Source organism: Haliotis cracherodii, unplaced genomic scaffold, assembly GCF_022045235.1.
Source record: "Haliotis cracherodii isolate W230 unplaced genomic scaffold, xgHalCrac1.p SCAF_8, whole genome shotgun sequence".
NCBI classification, from domain to species: domain Eukaryota; kingdom Metazoa; phylum Mollusca; class Gastropoda; order Lepetellida; family Haliotidae; genus Haliotis; species Haliotis cracherodii.
Window position 1 is genome coordinate 25,030,162 of NW_027266341.1, and position 21,896 is coordinate 25,052,057.

Below are 21,896 nucleotides of genomic sequence, written 5' to 3' on the forward strand. Positions count from 1 at the left end.
TGGGATATATTTACTAATGACTAAAATTCAGTTTATTGCACCCATAGTATTGGATATAGGGATTATGTATGTGAGGCCAACCTTTTTATATAGGATGGTGAGGTAAAGTGAGGTGAGGTGAGGTGAGGTGAGGTGAAAGGGGGGCCCTGTGAAACAATACAATGGGAGAAAACTAATTGTAAGAAATGTAAGAAATGCTACCAAAAGCAGTTGATTGTACAATTCCTACTTATATCATGAGTATCATACAGTGTTTATAAATCACTAATAAACAGGGTCGATACCAGGTGAGATGAGAATATCTCCTGCCCCACCGGTGGCACCAATCACAAAACCATGCAATGGCAAGTCAATCATTCACCCTAAAAAAACATGGGTACATATGGTACAAGTCAAAATAGAGAATTGCATCGGGCAGAATTTTCATCACGGATGCATCAAATTTGAAAATGTTCTCCACATGTCAACCATAGAATGTTCTGACAAACTTTACTGAGGCCTTGAATGTTATTACCATGATCAAGCAACAGCAAGAGTCATATGACAATCTTGGAAATCTTGGTGAAAAGAGCATCCTTGATTGTAACTCAAAAGTTGTGAACCTGTAAAACATCCAAGGCTGGACATGCAAGAATAGTGCTTGACATAAGGGGAAAGTTGAAGTTGAAGCCCTATTGTCATACAGTCTGGTGGAGAGTGTTCTGTCACTCTGAATCTTTATGCAATATGAAACAGATGAGGCAGTCTCAATGGTCTCCTTTGCTCTTCTTTATTTCAAATTCAAGTGGGTAAATGAGTGGAAGGGAATTGGCTATTTGATGGTTATTGAACATTATCAGATCCCTGATATACCTGAATCATATGTTAATCACAAGAATTGGAACTCACATTTTTCAGCAAAATCTGCTGACCTAAACATACAGCATATATTCAACATCACCACTGGTTTAAATACGAAGCCGTGGGAGCCGTGCCAATTTACACTTGTCAGAGGGTACACAAAGTATGTGATCTAGACTACCAGTTGTCATCTTCCCGAGGCAAGAGAGTTAACTGACTATAAAAGTCCAGTTTCCACCCTTGCCGAACTAGGCTGGTATTATGGAGTTACTTTTTGGCTGTACTAACGAGTCTATGGATAGTCCAATCAATTCACGCAACGAAATCAAAATCTAGTTCGTAAACTGTCGTGCAGATTTCGGTCGATTGCAGGATTTGCAAAGCATGTGCACCGCCAACTCGTTGTCAGCAGATATTTTCCAAATCTTTTCATGTTTTTAATCAAGGTACTCACGTGATTTGATGCATTTCGCGATGTAAGACCCGTTTTATCACACTATAGATCTTGATTATCGATCAGATCGTTTTGACAGGGCGCCACCATTTTGTGTGAAGCAAATGCAAGTGATACGAGAAGTGGAATCTGATTGGTCCATAGGAGGGGCTTAGAAGGGACAAAACTGGTAATAGCCACTTGTGGTGCTACGATTGAGCCCAGTAATTCAAGCCTAGTTCGGCAAGGGTGGAAACTGGACTTTTATAGTCAGTTAACTCTCTTGCCTTGGGAAGATGACCAGTTGTTGGACTTTCATTTTCTGTGGAAACCTCAGTGGCTGAGTGGGTTAAATCACTGACTTTGTGTGCTGGCGATTAGGTGCCTCACTCTGGCAGTGTGGGTTCGAATCACAAACGGGACTCAACCCTGAAATCTGTACTTTATAAAGAAAGTGTTATCCCAAATATAACATTTGTAATAAATACTAAGCTATTTCCAGCAAAATACAAGATGTCCTTATGGAAAAATATCTAATAAGCTGGCAGGAACTTTATTTGAAAAATAATGTTTATACTGGCACAAGCAAACTCCATACTTTTAGGATTATTGCCAAAATTATTGCCAATTAATCACTATAGCCGGATATTTCTTACGATTGAACAATTTGACCAGTCACAATCCAGGCGCCCGTGCTCACGATCTTGAAAACTTTATGTGGACATGTAATAGTCAAACGACAACAAATATAACTTTTAACGTGTCAAAGTATGGCTTTTATAATATATGTATCAATTTTCTGTGAACTAAAGCTCCTTTTATCACCAATGACCAATGTCATTCAAATATGGGGTTTTCAACCTGAAATTGAACCTTTTTTGTCCAAACAAAATAGTTCCCTTAGGTAAAACTTCATGTCCTCTGATACCGAATATTGAGTAGGGCTGTGTATTGACCTGGATTTTGTATTGCAATATATAGCCATACTTTAACCTGTATTGCGATACGTATTGCATTATATTGCCAATTTACATTTTCATGAGTTAATCAGAATTATACCCTGTATAATGTCAGATACCATCAAGCTCCTTCCCAGCGCGTGACACTTTTGTTACACTCTTGGTATAGAGAGATATTGCTGTGAGGAACTTGATAGTCGCTAATTGATAAAAAGATCGTCAGAAGCAAGTTGTATCAGAAAGATACTATTTTCATCTCCATATCGATTAGTAACACATAAATATACTTATTAATATTTGCCCCAATTTATTGCTACATTTACAAACATATCGCAATACGTATTGCTGAAGATTTGCACTGCAACATACCAGGTACCGGTAATACCGCACACCCTTACTATTGAGTAACACACAAGTGACAGACACCATTCGGATCTTCACCAGAAGTACATTCTCTGCCATGCAATCAGACACTAACCTGTCACATTTCTCTTTGATGCAAAATAAATCTTCAACACTTTCCCTTTTTATGTCAGTTCTTGTCAATATTTATTGAAAATAATTCTAAAAGGTCAGTGACATTTATCAAAGGGTGTAAGTTATACCAATACTCAGTTGGCGTCTATCAAAAGACAGTTTATCTGTTGATTATCTTGTGTCAGGATGATTGATGCTATTACTCAAAGGCATGGGGTCGACTTCCTTACCATATTTAGACTGTATATTAAATGGCACATATTATCAATCAAAAATTGACAGAGCAGATTCATAAACTGGGCTTGTAGAATTACTGCCAAAATTAGAAGCGTAAGTGTCAACATTTATCAACTTTTGTTACAAGGTTAGTATCTAATCAAAAATATACAGCAACATCTGTTTCATATCACATAATTTGCAATTCAAAAGGTATTGAAAAAACTGAAGTATACTAAATATGATATTGATATTGCAAAGAAACAAAGATGACATTTTTAAGTTCTTAGGAATTTTTCCAGCTACATGACTGCTGCCTGTAAATGCTCAAATCTGAACCAGACTATCCAGTGATCGAAAATATAATGTTTACCGGTAGTTATTTATTGTTTGATGTCATTTGTTATTAAATTTCAGAGTTCAAAGATGGGAACTAGCATGGCAGAACAAACAGTCTAAAGAGAACATGAATGTTATACTATTTGTAGCTATTAATAGCCCAGCAGGAAATACTAAAGAATCTGCGTAATTAGTTTCTGAATAGATTCTGCTATTCACATGTTTTTACACCAATAAAACATGTAATGTAATGTATCAAATGTAGTAAAGGGGTTGTAAATTGATGTCTTGTACGCGGGCCTTGTTTCGGGGGGCAATACTGTATTGCCGTATCACACCACTAATACTATCCCCACATGTACTGGACTTATGACTAGCTTCTGATGATTTAGGGTAGGGTGTCGCAAACAACCAAGTCAACTCATCTATTTAATCAACTTTTATGCCAAGGATTGATTGCTGGGAACCTATTGCAAGCAGGGGTCCCCAGAGGGAACATTTACAATGATACACAATTAGCCAGTAAGCACCTCAGGTTCCGTTCCTTAAAGTGATCTTACCGCTAAGACTATCATAACCCATGTTAAAGTATTGGAAGGAGCTATGATCGTCTTGGTGCTTTGAGGTGAGGTGAGGTGAAATGGGGTTTAACAACGCGTCCAAGATTATTGCACTTATATAGCGACGTGCATGTGTGTGTGTTTGTGTGGCTGCTTGTACTAGTCCAGACTGATGCCGATTTATAGCACTAGCTCACTAAGATACCATGCCGCAGTTTAACATGAATACCCCACTCAGACACAGTATACTGACTCCGAGCCGACCAGTCCTTGTTTTAGCCCCTTAATGCCGAGCGCCAGACAGGGTAACAACAAGTACCATCTTTTAACGTCTTTTGGTATGACGCGGTCGGGGATCGAACCCCGGACCTTCCGTTCTCCGGGTGGACGCTCTACCACTAGACCACGGAGGCGGTCTGGTGCTTTGAGGAATGTGACCTTGATTATCTGATATGACAAACATGAGGTGATGGGGCTTATTCTGTCCACAATATCCACAGTAGGCATCTTTATTGATTCATGAAGCAACACAGGTAAGATCTGTGAAGCCATTTATATTTTATTTGTTGGTTTACAAAACCGATCAACATAAAAAACATAAATAAGAAGAAAACAATTGTCTTTGATAAATATTTTTCAGGACAACACTGTCACAATTAAGCGATATTATATCGGTATTCTGCAGAAGAAAATTTCACAAGTGTTTTCATTCATTTAAGTTAATTTGTAAGTTAATTTGTCTAAATCCTCTATATAAGGCCAAGTAATTCGTAAGTTAATTTGTCTTAATCCTATAAATAATGCCAATTAATTTTAAGTTAATTTGCCCAAATCCTATATACAATGCCATAATCCTACTAGAAGCAAAAATACGCAGCACCATGGCACCTTGTGTATTCAAAGTTTCAGCAAGAGAATTGACTTGAGACAGAACTCTTGTCAGCATCAAAACGGAATTTCAGGTATTGTGATTGTTAGGTTTCAGATGGATATGCCTATAAATTTGAAAAAGGAAACATCAAGTTTCCCGTTAGGCTGACAGGACCAAGAGTTGTATAGCACCATGCTTGATGTTTTGCCTATCTTAGGCCATGATACATGTCCTCATCATGAATATTTAAATTTTCAGGTGCCCAATTTCCCTAATCTACTCGCAGGATAAAGTCAAACCACATAATACCCGTGAAGATCTAGGGTAGAATAGGTCTTCAGCAACCCATGCTTGCCATCAAAGGCGACTAACAGGATTGGGTGGGCAGGCTCGTTGGAATATTGCTGTGTGGGGTTAAACAACAAACAAACAAACCAAACATCAAACCACATAAGTTGAATCAACAGTAGAAACCTCTATTCTTGCGACATCATCTACAAAAATTTGTAACATGTTTGTGAATTTGTGTAGACTTAATTTGGGGATTATAAATTTACACTTCAACTTTTAAGCTAAGAACTAATATTTCTTCAACATGACAAATAAACAAATTCCAGATATATCCAGCTCTACAATCCTCCAGATATATCGTCATATACCCTTATCTTGTTTTCGCTGTCAAGCATATCACTTGATATTATTGATAAGGCGATACATGCTCAGTTTCCGAGTCTGTTCATGAGAATATTTGGCACTATTCAAACACACACAAATTTCAGCCTGAATGAGGGCAGTTCCATGTCTGATGGTCGACTACAGGAGAATGTCTTATCCACAAGGTAGTGGGACAGTCAGGCGCTGGACTAAAATCTCAGACTGTTATGTAACATCCATGGACTACACAGAGCCTGTGTTTGTGCAGGATAAGCAGAGAGGCGTTACCCTGCCACTGACCCCTCCAGGATTGTCTCAGACTACCTGTTAATCTTTACTGTTACTATAACTCTACGTAAAGCTTCAGATGAAGAAGAACTGGTGCCGTATACAAGAGTTGGCTGAACATGGGATGAGAGGGTATATGATAAAAGTTATTTTGACATTGGCAGATAAAGGATAGAGAATATTGAATCAATAAAAATATACCAGTATGGTTATTTCAGATGAACTTGGTCTCGAGAGAGAATCAAATACCTTATCTGGGCTCTTGAGAACCCATCCCCCTACACTGAATTCTTGCAACATATTTATGACAACACTTGGGCCAGGTTCAGTTATTTTATTGACATTTCAATGAATATGAAGTACTGTATATACATGTATAAAAGCAATGGAAGACATCTATAATTTACAATTCATTCAAGTATATATTGTTGACTTGAGTAGGATGACAGTTTGGTGGACAACGTTTTGTTCTCCAATTTCATGAATATCATATTGAAAAATATAGAAAGAATTTATTCCAAAGTCTATTTTATATAATGAAAAGCATTTTCACATGAAATAAATCTAAATAAGTTACAATAATAAATAGATATTTTCCTAAGACATAGTTCCCATATATTAATACTGCAAGGGAACTGAATATCTTCTATGACAGTGTTTGAGACTAGGGGTCCATGTCATGACTCATTATCAAGTTTGAATCCATTTTAATTCTTTGACAATGTCATATAAAAACATGTCGGTAACATAAATTTCTTGTAGCAATATCACTTGGGGAACATGGGGTTCTATGTGTCCCCTGAGTGATACTGCTACGAATTACAATGTAAAGATTATCAGGTCCCTAGATGAATACCATACCAGCAAATTTCACTGACCAAAACTTATTTTGAACACTTTATCGTTTCAATATCTTTTTCTTGAATATGATTTCTATGCATCGAGGTAATATTTGAAAATTGTATCTGTTTTCAAATATTCAAATCTGCTACTCATGAAACTGAATCAGGTTTTTCAGAACTGGACAGAATACGAACATACATGTATATATCCAAAAACATATACTTTCACCTTGCTTGAAGAAAACCTTTTACAATGTGGGATAGCACTACTGCGGGTCTCATACAGCCAAGGGCTATGTAACTAATATTCTGTACCAACAAACTCAGGGATGAGGATGAGTTGAAGCATGAAACTCCTTGTCGTAACCTTAATGTTAAAAGTGAAAGGTTTCGCATGTTCAAACATTTAGATAGCATTAGAGAAGACCTCAACCACTCCAGACCTCCCTTAAATTTCAAACACTTACAAGTTATCTTACTAACCCCAAACAATTACAAAGTTTCATGTTTTGCAGAATTGTTCAAGTGGAACACATGAAGCTGGTCTGTTAGTGAATAGATCCTTTATCTGGTATTATACAAAAAGCTGAAATAATAAACATATTTTCCTCCCTGTTTGAGTACTGAATATAGAACTAGACAGAAAACATCACAGGGACTGACACAGGCAAAGCTTTGGGGAAACAATGTTAACATTATGACACTCATGTTGAGAATATAAGGAAGAAATTGCACATATGTATTCTCGGCATCTTTTAATGAAGAACATCAATGACACTTCAGAACGGTTCTTAACCAATGAGCAGTGGGTGAGTGAGTGTCATCAATATTTGTTACAAATAAAATCTAACATAAACAGTCTCCAAAACCAGGAAATAGCGTTTAAGAGCATCTAATTTTTCAAATATTTGCGAGCTCAGGCACAGTAAATTTGCTTTTGCTTGCGCTTAAAATTAACCTAGTTGCACCCTTGTTTAATGTCACCCTGAAAAGAACTTGAGTTACATCAGCTTAATATGGGAAGAAGTGATCAAAGTATACAGGATGACATGTTTACACACTTGGTAAAACCAAAGGGTGAGTGAGTGAGTGAGTTCGGTTTACCACCACTTTCAACAGCTGGCAAACCAAGGATCATAATCAGAGTGAATCTGGGATTAAAAAACATAATCAGTGGATCCGGGACGAGTAAGACCAGACTCTTTTTTATTGGTTTATGGTTTGTGGTGAGACAAAAATTAAATAAAAAGATGAAAATGTTGTCCTGTGTTCCGATTTGGTTCACCTGGTCTTGTCAGTTATGCAGTTAAAAGATTGTATACACAATTATTTTGTTGAACTTGTAACTTTGCAATCAGCAAAAATGAAACAAAATTAAGTGCTTATCAGGTCTGACTTCTTTGCCCATATAATATTTCATAAAGCAGTTGCTTAAACATCACTGAAGGGATGAATCTTTGCAGACTTTGACAACAGTCATGTAGGCATTATATACAACTCAAAAGAAGTTGGTATGACAGATTAACTATAGTAATAAGAAAGAATCGGGTGTTCTTCAACTTCTTTTGTGTAATATAAATGTTAGAAATATGAGGCGATGTCATTTGAACAAATGGATCATATATAAACTTGACATTGTCTACTGCAGTATGTAAGTAAAACAGACTTACCTTGTCTTATCACAGATATATAATATCAATTAGCTTTTGGGATATCACAAAATGGTTAAACCATGCACACACAACAACACATTAGGAATATTACACATAGAATATCACAGCCATAAACAAGTGTTTGAGTAAATCAGAATAAGTAACGCATGTTCCAAACAGTCTTACTCCACAAGCATTTAAACAAGGCTGATATCACACAATCTCATAAAATCTATTAGAAAAACTTCCAACAATTGTCAATCTGAAAGTCTGAATTGTTATGTAGTCATGTTCTGTGATGCCATCTTCATGACACATCAGCTGTCAATGGATCTAACAGAGTCTTGGAAAGGCAAACCAGTGGTTGATGGCATGAACACCTATCCATTCCAGGGTATGTAAGACACAGGGTTGTCACATGGTTATCACTGGTCCCCATGTAAGTCAGCTCATGGAATGAGCATGGCCATGTGCTGCCCCATGAGATGTTCAAGCCCCGGAATCCCTACCGAGGAGATGTATTAGATCCATGCTGTGGAGGTGGGCGCTGTATGTCCTTCAATTCGATGAACAGTAACACCAAACAAATCTTCTTCATCCTCTTCAAAAGGTTCCACTCTGTTTTTAAGGTATTTTTTGTGCATGGCACATGAGAAGATAGTAACGGCAGCAATGATAGTAATGGCTGCAGCAACAGCTCCGATGATGAGTCCAGTGTTGTCTACAGTAGCTGCTTGAACGTGATTTACACTAATGCCACTATCATGAGTCGTAGTAGACGTAGTTGTTGTGCCTGCTGTTGTAGTTGTTGTACCTGCTGTAGTAGTAGTTGTTGTGGCTGCTGTAGTTGTTGTACCTGCTGTAGTAGTAGTTGTTGTGGCTGCTGTAGTTGTAGTTGTTGTGGCTGCTGTAGTAGTAGTTGTTGTGGCTGAGGTAGTTGTTGTACCTGTTGTAGCAGTAGTTGTTGTGGCTGCTGTAGTTGTAGTTGTTGTAGTTGTAGTTGGTGGGATGACAGTTACATGTACAGTTTCCATATCCACTCCTTCTTTGTTGGTTGCTGAAACAGTCCAGTTCCCATCTTCCACCTCCACTGCAGCATGAATGACAATTGTAAAGTTGTCTCTCAACTCATACCCAAGTACCGGCGTGTCTTCAGCGATATTCACTTGAGCAGGGTTTGTGAAGATTATAGTGGGTACAGGGTCTCCTTCCACTTGGCATTCTATTTTCAAAGACTCACCAACGTTGACAGTGAAAGGACCACCACATGTTATGTTGGGTGGTGTACATTGAAGTTCAGAATCAGGGATGGTGTTGAGATTCTGGTACTTGAATCTATCAGGTCCAAGGCAGATCACTATGGAATCCACCTGTGCTGATGCCACATTGGACAGGCTTTTCATCCACTTGCTCTCACAGGTGCACTGCCACGGGTTGTCCGAAATGAACGAACTTTTAAGATTTGAAAATAGGGGTTCCAGATCTTGAGACAAAGATACAATGTCATTTTCCATGATATTCAACACCTCCAAGCCAGTCAAAGGCAAAAGGATGTCTTTATCAATATCAGTGAGTTTATTACCTGGCATGTACAAACCTTTCAATGAAGGAAGTCGTTGAAATGTGCCCGGATCCAAAGATCCCAGATTCATATTCCCAACATAGAGATACTGTAGTGATGGGAGACCAGACAAGCCTCCCACCTCTACAACACAGTCCCAGTTCCCAGACAAGTCGATGTAAGCCAGGGCTGGCAAATTCTGAAACAACCCTTTATGAATTGTTTTAATCTTGTTATTAGGTAAAGTTATTTGTCTTATTGATGACAAATCCTGAAAGGTGTCTTCATCAATGGTGCTGATATCTGAATATGTAATGTAGAGTTCTAGAAGGTTTTTCATGTTTGAGAAATGACTCCGTTGAAGTTGGGAGACGCTTGACAATCCTGAACTAGGCGTTCCCAGCACAGACAGATATTTGGTATCCGAGGGTATCGCAGACGGGATGCCGACCATCGTGTTGTCTTGGCAATAAACAAGCTTGGATGTTGTGTTACAAGAACAGGTTGCCGGGCAACCGTTGATCAACTGCAATAAAATCATGAACACTGCTAAACACTTGAGGATACTGGACAATGTATTCTGTGTGGCGTCTGACATTATCTTGAGCTTCTTGGTGACTGCTTCAGTGTCTCGTGGATTAATATTTCAAGTGTTACGGTAGTCCTCAACTGCAGGAGTGGTGATTGCTTGGTATGTACTTCATGAAGAAATGGGCAGAAATTCAGTTAATATCCTCATATCTCTCAGAGTTAAAAAGACCTCTTTGAGTCTGCTAACTTCACTCATATGATGACTTGTGTGGTTCAGTTCCAATAAATAAACCAAATTTGATTTTTTTTCAAACCAATTTTTTACACTCCTTATTTCTGCAGCTTTTCTTGATTAATCCACTGCCCAAATGGAGCATAAATCTCTAAACCTTTTCTGATATTGTCAAAAACATATCCTCTTGTCAACAGTTAAGTCTCTCAGTAAATACTTTTTGCTCCTGTGTCTGTGAATAAATTTGAAACCTGTCCCTTCCTGGATCCTTCAGCAGTGACTTTTACACTCTGAACCAAATTACGAAACTTTCTTTTTATACAGGTTGTAAATTAAGCCAATCAAATAATCCCTGGCTGTATTGCGTTCAAACACTCCCAGATCTGGAGTGGCTAGTTGATTTCTTGATAGGCCCTTTATCTTATGACTCTGATTTGCTTAATACTTACAAGGGAGGGACTTAGAACAGACAACAAGAGGCTACACAAGGATACTGACCAATGGCCACTCCTGGGAGTTAAGAGCTGTTATTGTAGAATGTGGGATAGACATTTACTGAGCATGGGCTGATATTAACCCTGACTCTACTAAGGTAACCTGGGCATTTGTTGAAATTCCATTGACTTGTTCCTGAAGAAGGAATGTCCTTGTTTGTTTCTATTATTGAGGGGAGGTGAAATTGGGTTTAACGTCGCGTCCAAGACTATTGCTCTTATATAGCGACGTGCATGTACGTGTGTGTGTTTGTGTGTTTGTGTGGCTGCTTGTACTAGTCCAGACTGATGCCGATGTATAGTGCTAGCCCACTGAGATACCATGCCGCAGTTTAACATGAATACCCCACTCAGACACAGTATACTGACTCCGAGCCGACCGGTCCTTGTTTTAGCCCCTTAATGCCGAGCGCCAGACAGGGTAACAACAAGTACCATCTTTTAACGTCTTTTGGTATGACGCGTCCGGGGATCGAACCCTGAACCTTCCGCTCTCCGGGCGGACGCTCTACCACTAGACCACGGAGGCGGTCTCTATTATTGAGACCAGGATGCTGTAAGTCATGCTTGTTGAGTGAGTGAGTGAGTGAGTTGGGTTCAATGTCGCTTTTAACAGTATTGCAGTTATATCACGGCGTGTCAGCGTAATGTGGGAGGAAAACCCGAACTGATGCAGGTCTCAAACGTTTACCACTTCGGTGAAGCCTACGAGCACGGGTATGGTGCGGACAAACCTAGAAACATAATCGGGGCGAACCGGGATTCGAACCCACAATCATAGGTTTCTGGCGTGCCCAAGGGACACAACTCTGCACAGTGAATCGCGGCGCCTTAGATGACTGGGCCACCCGTGCCCCCTCATGCTTGTTGAAGTCCCATGCATGGGAATGGGGGTTCTTAGCTCGAGGGAGACAACTGTATCAACTAAACCTAGAAATATAGTTATATGGATGAAGCCTGCATGTGATGTTCTTGTTTGAAGCAAAGCCTAGTTTAGTGAAAAAAACTGGACTTAGAGATTAACATTTGTGTGCATACCAGTAACTTCTTAAACTCATTTAATAACTTGGGCTAGGGACTTACAATAACTCTGGGTGTCCACTTAGTCTTATCTGTCACTCAGAAATAGAATACCAAATACTAAAACAACAAAAAACATTTATCTGAATACTGCCAAGACTAAAACTGAATTGTTTTTAAAGATTCAAACTCACAAACTTTATGTGCATCACTGGGAACCTGCAGTGCAAATTGTTTCTGTCCATTCTTATTTTTTATGTTTATAGGACACAATATTTATTATCATCCACAACTGGCTTCACAGGACATATCGTTTGGGTGAAACTGCATCACTTCCCTTTGCAGACCATTGTGACATCATCGGTTACCATGACTTCACAATGAAATGACATCACTATTCTCTCTGCCAATGAAGTTCAGATTTTAGTTGTACTTTTTACACTCAAGACATTGGTTATTACTGTAAAAGAACTGAAAAGGTTAGCAGAATGACTTAGGAAGATATTAATAGAATATCATCTTTTTGTCTTTTGATATTAAATATACGAACACTTGTCGACAGAAGTTTAAATTGCTACTCAGCCCCAAGTCTGTCAGTAAAAATTCCCAAATGAAATTTATAAAGTTCCTAGTTCATATAAATATAGTTATAACTAATATGATGGCTTGGAAGAGGTATTCCAGTATTACAGAGCTCCAGATAAGCTGCGTATCTGCGTAAAATACGCATCAGAAATGCAGAAATACGCAATAAAATAAAATCCAAGCGTATCAAATATGCAACGAACATTACAGATAAGCTACAAATATAAAACTTGTGCGTGTCATCAAAATATTGTGAAGTAACCCTGCGTATTCGATTAGCAAATCAGCAACCTATTTTGAAATTATAAATGGGCATTTCGTCAACCTTGCCAAACTCCACGATGACAGTTACATCATGATCATTTGCCATCACATTTTCTTGTGGAAGTATCTTGGTATTTTTGAGTTCTATAAAGCTCTCGAACCCACACAACACCAGTTTGCAGGGACTAGCTGAATAGTGTTTTTAAATATTTAACTTAAATACCCACATGTGTAAAAACTAGTGGGTGAGAGAAATTTGAATACCCAGATAGAATTACTGATACCCAGTGATTTTAACATGCAGGGGTAAAATACCCACAACACCAAAAGCTTAGCTGGAGCTCTGATTATTAACAGAACCGAAAAAGAATAATAATCTTAATTCTCATACTGAATGTTAAAATACCTCTGAAAATATAAACTATAAACTAAAAAAATCCCCACTTTGAACATAATAACACTTTCCCCCAAATTTGCCTGACAAGGGCACTTAGTTTGGAATCCTAGATAAATCCCTGAAAGTATGTATCAATTTTGTACCATACTTATGTTAAGATATCACAATTATCAATTTAGTACCAACTAATGTTAAAGATATCACAATTATCAATTTAGTACCAACTAATGTTAAAGATATCACAAGTATCAATTTAGTACCATACTAATGGTACTAGATATCACAAGTATCAATTTAGTACCATGCTAATGTTAAAGATATCACAATTATCAATTTAGTACCATACTAATGTTAAAGATATCACAAGTATCAATTTTGTACCATACTAATGTTAAAGATATCACAAGTATCAATTTAGTACCATACTAATGTTAAAGATATCACAAGTATCAATTTTGTACCATACTAATGTTAAAGATATCACAAGTATCAATTTAGTACCATACTAATGTTAAAGATATCACAAGTATCAATTTAGTACCATACTAATGTTAAAGATATCACAAGTATCAATTTAGTACCATACTAATGTTAAAGATATCACAATTATCAATTTAGTACCATACTAATGTTAAAGATATCACAATTATCAATTTAGTACCATAATAATGTTAAAGATATCATAAGTATCAATTTAGTACCATACTTACGATACAAACATCACAAGTATCAATGTAAGAATGTAATGTATTTTCCAAAACTACTTGGCAGAGGATATTTTAGACTGACTTCTGAGTTCATTTGATCTAATTCGCAAAAGAAATATTCTGTATTTGAGTGATCATTCAATGACTTTATCAATCTCACTCACATGAAGTGTAAGTATGTGGTTGTTTTACAATGCAGTCAGCAATATTTAAGCAATACAGGGATAGTCCGTAAGTCAGAGACTACAGAAAATCTAGTTATTTTAAATAATATAGGAGCAAATTGAGCTTCAGACAATTGATTTGACCAATGTTCAAAAAATAAAATCCACCAGTTACGTCTTGTGCATAATATTTTGTACAGACCAGGGTCCCATTCCACAAAGCGATCGTAGCGCTACGATTGTCGTAAGTCTATGTTAAAGTAAGTGAGTTACGATTGTCTAAGTGCTACGATCGCTTTGTAACGTTCAAGATGAAGGAATCATTTTTATAAGCTATCATGGTGCCTTTGATAAATTAGTTTGCTGAATAAAGTAATCTTATCCTGATCTGATAATCAAGAACTGATTTAAATATTTTTTGCCTTTTTAGAAACGTAAAAAACGGTGAGCACACAACTACATAATACAAAAAATACTTTCAATCTGGAAAGTTTTGCGCCATGACATTATTGCGAGTGGCTGACAATAGCCTTTAACTGTTTTGCAACACCCTGTTATGATTACCAGCGATCAAAGCGACTTTTCCACGTGGCATTTTAAGTAGGAAGCAGCTTGTGTCAGTCAATGGTTCTTAAACTATAGAAGGCTGCGTTGTTCAGTAGTTGACAATGAGGGTTTGGAGTAGAGTGTTTATCTAACAGTTTAGACAGGCTGGCGTATGTCTGGACTACTCCGTGTTATGTAAGCAGCTTGACAAGATGTGGCAAGAGTCAAGAGAGACAATGTGTAATGGAGAAAACACACGATGTGAGGAATTATTTGTTTAATCATGCACTGACTGGTTTGACAATGTGTGGAAGTAAGTTAAAGAGATATATCTCCTTACTTTTTATGTTTGTTTTTGGTCTGCAAAAATATCTGTGTCATAAAACTATTGCGAGTGTGCGCCACTCACAGTTTTCAAAGTACTTTTCTGCTCGCAAAACTTTCCAGATTTGCAGTATTGAAGTCAATTTTCATAAATATATATGTCAACAATACTAACTTCACAGACTGCTTATTTTATCATTAACACTTTAACACAAAAAAAGAAGACAACAGTACTTAATCAGTGACATCAATCAGAGCAATAATGGAACACAAGCCCCGCCCATTCTATTATCAGCCAATCAGGAAACAGTAGTCCGAAGCTTGGCCTATTTTTATTCAGTTTATGGAAACAAACGAAAAAAATATATGCTTGGTTTTACAATCAAATGCCATGTAATCACTTGTTTTACAATCAAATGCCATGTAATCACTTGCAATTTATTTATTCACCATTCAACAAAATGAGAGCTTCTATACAAAATAATAATACATATTTGTTCTATTTGTAGCTACGTCACCATATCTAAATGCTGAGCAGTCTAACAATGAGTCACACATTATGTGTGGAATCAAACTCAGACCTAGCAAAATAAAAGCTACCACCCTACTCACTCTTCTTAGCACTACATTTCTTATCTCACATGCTCTATCATAGATATACACTTTCTACTGCATTAGCTTGTCAAACATTGAAATGACAAAATTGAACTGACATTAAAAGTTCATAAATTAATCCTACAACATATTAGACGTATGTATATGGGGCTCTACCCTTTCAACAGACATTCTTTCATTATGAAAATACTTTCAAACGTTCTGTGCATTCAGTTTCTTTGTAGACTTTTAATCATGCACTTATTAAACTGACCCAGCACCTGTACAATACGAGCGTATATCACACCCCAACAGGGGGTAGTGTTCATTTCAATTGCAGTCTTGATGATTAACTGACACACACAAGCCAGTCAATCAGTTATCATGAAGGTAAACACATGTTCAAGCTATGGTCAATTACTTGTGACACTTCTCTACGTCACGGCTGCCAATATTGAACTCAAATACACCAAGCGAGTGCATTTATTAAAGCGGACGTCATGATCTACGCAGAACAGAATTTACCGGAACTGATATGACAGAGGAGATAGTAAGAGTAAACAACAAAGTGTTACACTGTAAATAACCAGCCTACATCTAAAGCACAGTGGGGGACTATAAGTCACGTTGGTATATTCAACAATAGATTATCAGCTGATTGTCATCACACTCTCAACAGGAAAACATCAAGCTTTCCTATCACTGTTATTCTTAGAATGTCTAGATGATTGTCTCAAACATACCACTCCACTTTTGATAGGGATATTTTTCTCTCTTCATATCTGATTATCCCTATAAAATGTTGAGTAGTATATGTCTGTTAAATAGTTTAACCACCTTGGAAAGTGAAATTGTCTGATCAGTAACATGATTAGATTGAGGAAACAATAAATTATCATTAATTTTCCACTGGTTTTCAAATTTGAGGTGGGAGCATTTTTTTAATATGTATATGTTTCTTAAATCAACTTTTCAGGGCGAGTGTTAGTCTGTCATACAGACCCTGAAACAAATATATCCAACCAGCACATGCAAGTCTATAATAGTTGGCAAGTCTAGATTACTGCTGAAAATGAAGAAAGTCTCTGGGCTCCATTTTATTACATCTTATTAAGATAATTAAACAACAGTTTTTTCTGCAAAATAGATTCATTTTAGACAAGATGACAAAATGTGTACATTTACTATTGGTGCATGTGATTCACATGAAGCATAAATGGACTGCTTCCATGGGAGCGGAAGGTTCGGGGTTCAATCCCCGGCTGCATCATACCAATAGACATTAACAGATGGTACTTTTTGTTACCCTGCCTAGTCGGGATTGAGGGGCTTAAAGGACTGGTCGGCTTGGAGTGAGTATACTCTGTATGAGTGGGGTATTCATGTTAAATTGGGGCATGGTATCTCAGTGGGGTAGCACCATAAATCAGCATAAGTACGAACTAGTACACACAGCCACACACACACACACGTACATGGATGTCGCTTTATAAGTGCAATAATCTTGGACATGAAGCATGAATGTTGGATTAGGCAAGATACAGGTATGGTGTATTGGCACTATGTGGTGTACTTCATCAACAATAGAAACAGGCACCACATGGAAGTATGGGACACAGGTGTGAGGCAGGCAGTGACACCAAGGCACTGTAGCTCACCTGCATAAGTAGTCGACAATGACAACTAATTGTCAAAATGTGCTGTGAGCATTGCCATCCAATTATTTTCTGTTAATGATGAGAAGGAAAATATTCACAAGTATGCAACAATGAACGTAATATTGCAAGACATTGTTGCAATACACAACAGTTAAATTTGCAACTCTGATTCTGAATATGCCTTCTGAGGTTTAAACATATTTATCTCATGCCATGCAATATTTGACCAATTGTTCTATACACACTAAACTTTCCATTTCAAAGTGTTTTATAAAACTAAACCCTGTAATTGTAACAACCATCAACATTAGAAAATGAACATAAAATGGAGGATGGTCAGATAAATATGATACAGTCCTAAGACCAATAAGACCCTTTAATAAATGACAGGCACCTTATCTAATTTAATTACACATTTAGTCATTTCAAACTTGTAGGAAAGAGTACTGCTCACTGACCAGTTATTGCCATTTTTTTCATGTTATTTCTAAAATATTCCGTGGACAAGGTTAACTGTGCCAATAACTTTGATTTGTGAGAAACTATCAGCAAATGCACAAATTTCTGTCTGTGGAACAAGTTTCAGCAGATTTTTCCTTTGACCAACTGTACCAGTTATCTCCATCATCTAAACAGCACATCCCACAAGACCAAGCACACCATTTCAGTTAAAAGTTCAATTTTCTCTGGGGGCGGTCGGGTAGTCTAGTGGTTTAAGCGTTCGCTCGTCATGCCGAAGAGCCGGGTTCAATTCCCAACATGGGTACAATGTGTGAAGCCCATTTCTGGTGTCCCCCGCCTTGATATTGCTGGAATATTGCTAAAAGCAGGGTAAAACTATACTCACTCACTCAGTTTTCTCTGGTACCGCACTCACTTTTTATATTCATTACAATTAATAAGAATGCTTTTATCAATTTGTTGTCTGCAAAACTGACGTCCACAAATATTCCCCAAATTTGATCTACTCATGCTTATCCTCAACACTATGAACGATGGATTTCGCGATATATACAGGGTTATGCATTTTTGGAAAAATAGCTCAAAAAGGTTTTAGGATTGTAATTTGGGGAAGAAATGACAGACAGATGGTAAACTATGACAAAACTGAATTTTTATCATTATATTGTTGGATTTTTCTTTACGAGTGAATTAGTCACATGACACGCCTGCATGCCTCTTCTACAGTTGTATATAAGCAAGGCGATTATATGGTTCGTTCTTTTTAATATTTCTTGACAAGAGTCAGTTTTCTTCATCATTTTTGGATAAATATTTCTCTCTTCTAATGAAATCGAGCGAAAGTAAAACGAGATGCGATCATGTGCAAGCCATAATGGGGAGTTGGTGAGAATTGGTCCTCGCCAATAACTGGTCGCCAGAAAGTAGACATTTTGACAAATCCATGAAGCAGTTTAGTTTAGTCCATTTAACACAGTCAGTTGACTGTTCAGTCAGGTTTTTACACCACGCTCTTGTTTCAGGAAGTAGGCTTAATTTTCACCATGTATAAACAGTACTGTTATTTTAATGTCAAGTTTATTCCCTTTTCTACTTAAGAGTATCACCCTCACATTACCCCCAAACAGTTTAAGAATGGACCTCAAAGAGAGAATGGCTCTTAACTTAAAAAAATTAATCTCAGCAGACACCCACAGATCATTGGAGCAAATAGTAGACAATGGCTCCCTTTCATCATATAAAAAATATATAGTTTTATCAAACTCCTGATAAAAATCTTTCAGTAAAGGGTCATGAAATGAAACGTCATGACTTCAACATGAAAAACGTTCTTCTTCATGGGAGATATAGCGGTAGTAAAAAGGTAGTCAGGACTAATTTTGGCATTTAAAAAATGATGGGAAACATCCAAACCTCTTACAATTTATTAATGCTTAGATTTCCATCACTTTGGTAATACCAATTTCCTGAAAAACATACCTAGAACCCCCTGTGAGCTTGGGAGTATGCAAGTCTATTGATATTTTTAGCTTCTGTCGGCAATGCGAAAGCAACAACAGTGTGGTAGCCTGGGTTAAAGGAGACGACCAATGCAAGGCCTACACTAGTGGGGAGAGTGGTGACACACTAGTGGATCCAGGTTCTAGAGGGTGAGCTACATCCTGGGTTGAAGGAGACGACTAATGCAAGGCCTACACTATTGGGAAGAGTGGTGACACACGAGTGGAGCCAGGTTATAGTGGAGCGGGGTGAGCTACATCCTGGGTTGAAGGAGACGACTAATGCAAGGCCTACACTATTGGGAAGAGTGGTGACACACGAGTGGAGCCAGGTGATGGTTGAGCGGGGTGAGCTGCATCCTGGGTTAAAGGAGACAACCAATGCAAGGCCTACACTGTTGGGAAAAGTGTTGACACACTAGTTGAGCGGGGTGAGCTACATCCTGGGTTAAAGGAGACGACCAATGCAAGGCCTACACTGTTGGGAAGAGTGGTGACACACGAGTGGAGCCAGGTGATGGTTGAGCGGGGTGAGCTACATGCTGGGTTAAAGGAGACAACCAATGCAAGGCCTACACTGTTGGGAAGAGTGGTGACACAAGTGGAGCCAGGTGATGGTTGAGCAGGGTGAGCTACATCCTGGGTTAAAGGAGACGACCAATGCAAGGTCATCCAGAGCTCCAGACAACTTTTGAGCAATTGAGTTTTTACTTTAGGGTTTCTGTTTTAATTGGGTTATTACATTTTGCATTGGGTAACCAATATTTTTTCACTCATCTATTCAGCATTCTATCGGGTTTTTTCCCAAAATAAGTGAACATTTCAAGATTTTAAAAAAAATGTAATAATGCTTTAGATGTATATAACTGTTCTAAATATATAGGCTTGACTCGGAAAATGAATTAGCTCGTAATTTTGTTCCGGAAATTATCTCCTTTGCATGCATGCTGAAAAAGCTTCATTGGGTATTTACGTGAACTGTTTATATAATTTGAGTTCTTCATTTAATGTATGCATTTCTGTACACAAGTTAATTGAAAGTAATTGAGTTTTGAATATTTTGCGGGGTTATTTATCGCAAATACGCTGCTTAACGGTAGGTCTGGCCATCCTGGGTTGAAGACCATACTTGCTCCTGTTTCTAACTAAGCACTGAATTAATTTCATTCGTGAGAGTAATTTGATTGGACTGCTATTTTCAGGATTGTCTTCTTTGTATCTGGTTAAAAACAAAGGAATAGTAGGAAATGGGTCCAGGGTATTTATCTAAATAGAATGAAGACAATACCCTGGATAATCGATGATGGGTGAGTTAAGAAAGAGCTTGGTTCTCAGTGGCCAACACAAAGCTTAACCCAATTTCCAGTTTTTGACAAGTCGTCACAATAGTATTCTGTTTGCCTGCAATTGGCACAAATGTATTGCAATATATCTAATAAAATAACATTGCTGATCAATGTAGCATGGCAGTAGAGAGAATTGCCATTGCTTCAGTGGGGGGGTTATCTCAAAACTCAGATTGAAGCCTGACATCACATTCTGATTAGTTAATTTTAGAATATTGCCCCACTGTTGGTTGTATCACTGAGGCAGCGATAGAAATTGGCACTAGTCCAATATAACCTTGCAAAATTACCCAATAGTAAAGGTATCATAAGGACTAAGTAAAAATGAATTGCCGTGTTTAAAGGTTTTGCTATATATTATCATTAAAAAGGACTAGTGGACTAAATTGTTAGTTTTTAAAGCTGTTGAAGCCATCTTGACACAAATAAACTTGCTTGATATGTCATCCACAACCAAAGTTTTGAAGTTATTCTACATATTTCTCATTAGGAAAAAATACAAAATATCAATCCAACAGAGAAACTTCACAGAAGTCAGATCATTATCAAATTCTTATGTCATCCATTTGTGATGCCATGAATGTAACACCACTGCAACTGATAATTCAGCACTAAGGAAGGGTGTATTGAAAATTATTACACTAGATCTTTCTACTTTATTGGTGGTACATAGTCCAGTAATAATCTGGACACGGAATAACATTATATATAATATTCAGTATTTTCATACACCAGGTGTTGTCATAAAATACATGAGTGTTTGTTTGTGTGTTTGTTGTATGCCACACTCCAGCAATATGACAGCAGTGGCTAAATAATCATATCTGGACCAGACAATCCAGTGATTGACATCATGAGAGAATAACTATGCAGTTGGGATACGAAAGACGTGCATCAACCAAGTCAGTGAGCCAGACCACCTGATCCCGTAAGTCGACTCTTACAACAAGCATGGGTTGCTGAAGACCAATTCTCTTCACATAGTGAATGAAAGAGTGAGGGAAATTGGTTTTACCACTGCTTTGAACAGTATTTCAGTTATGTCACTTCATTTAAACTAAAGGTCACAGATGTTAATCAGGGCTACAAGGGCACTGTTACACCGGGACTCTGAATCAAGGAGAATCTGATATCTGAACCAATGATCATGGGATTCTGGCATGCCTAAGGGATGCAACTCTGCTCAACAAATTCTCCTAACAGTAATAACCTGAAAATCAATCCATCACAACTCACGGCAATAACTCGAGAAGCTTGTGATCATGGTGATACAAGGGAACTATTCTGTTCAGGTCCCGACATGAGATGTGAAGCAGAGATCTGAACAAGGACATGAGGATGCGAAGCAGAGATCTGAACAAGGGCAAGAGGATGTGAAGCA

At 37.7% G+C, this 21,896-nt stretch overlaps 2 protein-coding genes across 2 annotated transcripts in view; both read right to left on the reverse strand.

The window, feature by feature from the left end:
* The window catches only part of LOC139450419 (sterol-4-alpha-carboxylate 3-dehydrogenase, decarboxylating-like), a 54,200-nt gene that overhangs the window by 25,221 nt on the left and 7,083 nt on the right, over positions 1-21,896 (reverse strand). The gene's annotated exons all lie outside the window — the stretch shown is intronic.
* Positions 8,653-10,146, reverse strand: LOC139450190 (leucine-rich repeat-containing protein 4-like). The gene has a single exon (XM_071231865.1). It carries the CDS (start codon positions 10,144-10,146, stop codon positions 8,653-8,655), a length of 1,494 nt encoding a protein of 497 aa, XP_071087966.1.

What these genes read in the sequence shown, in the direction of transcription:
- LOC139450190 (XM_071231865.1), bottom strand. Translation starts at nt 10,146, where the DNA reads ATGGTCGGCATCCCGTCTGCGATACCCTCGGATACCAAATATCTGTCT.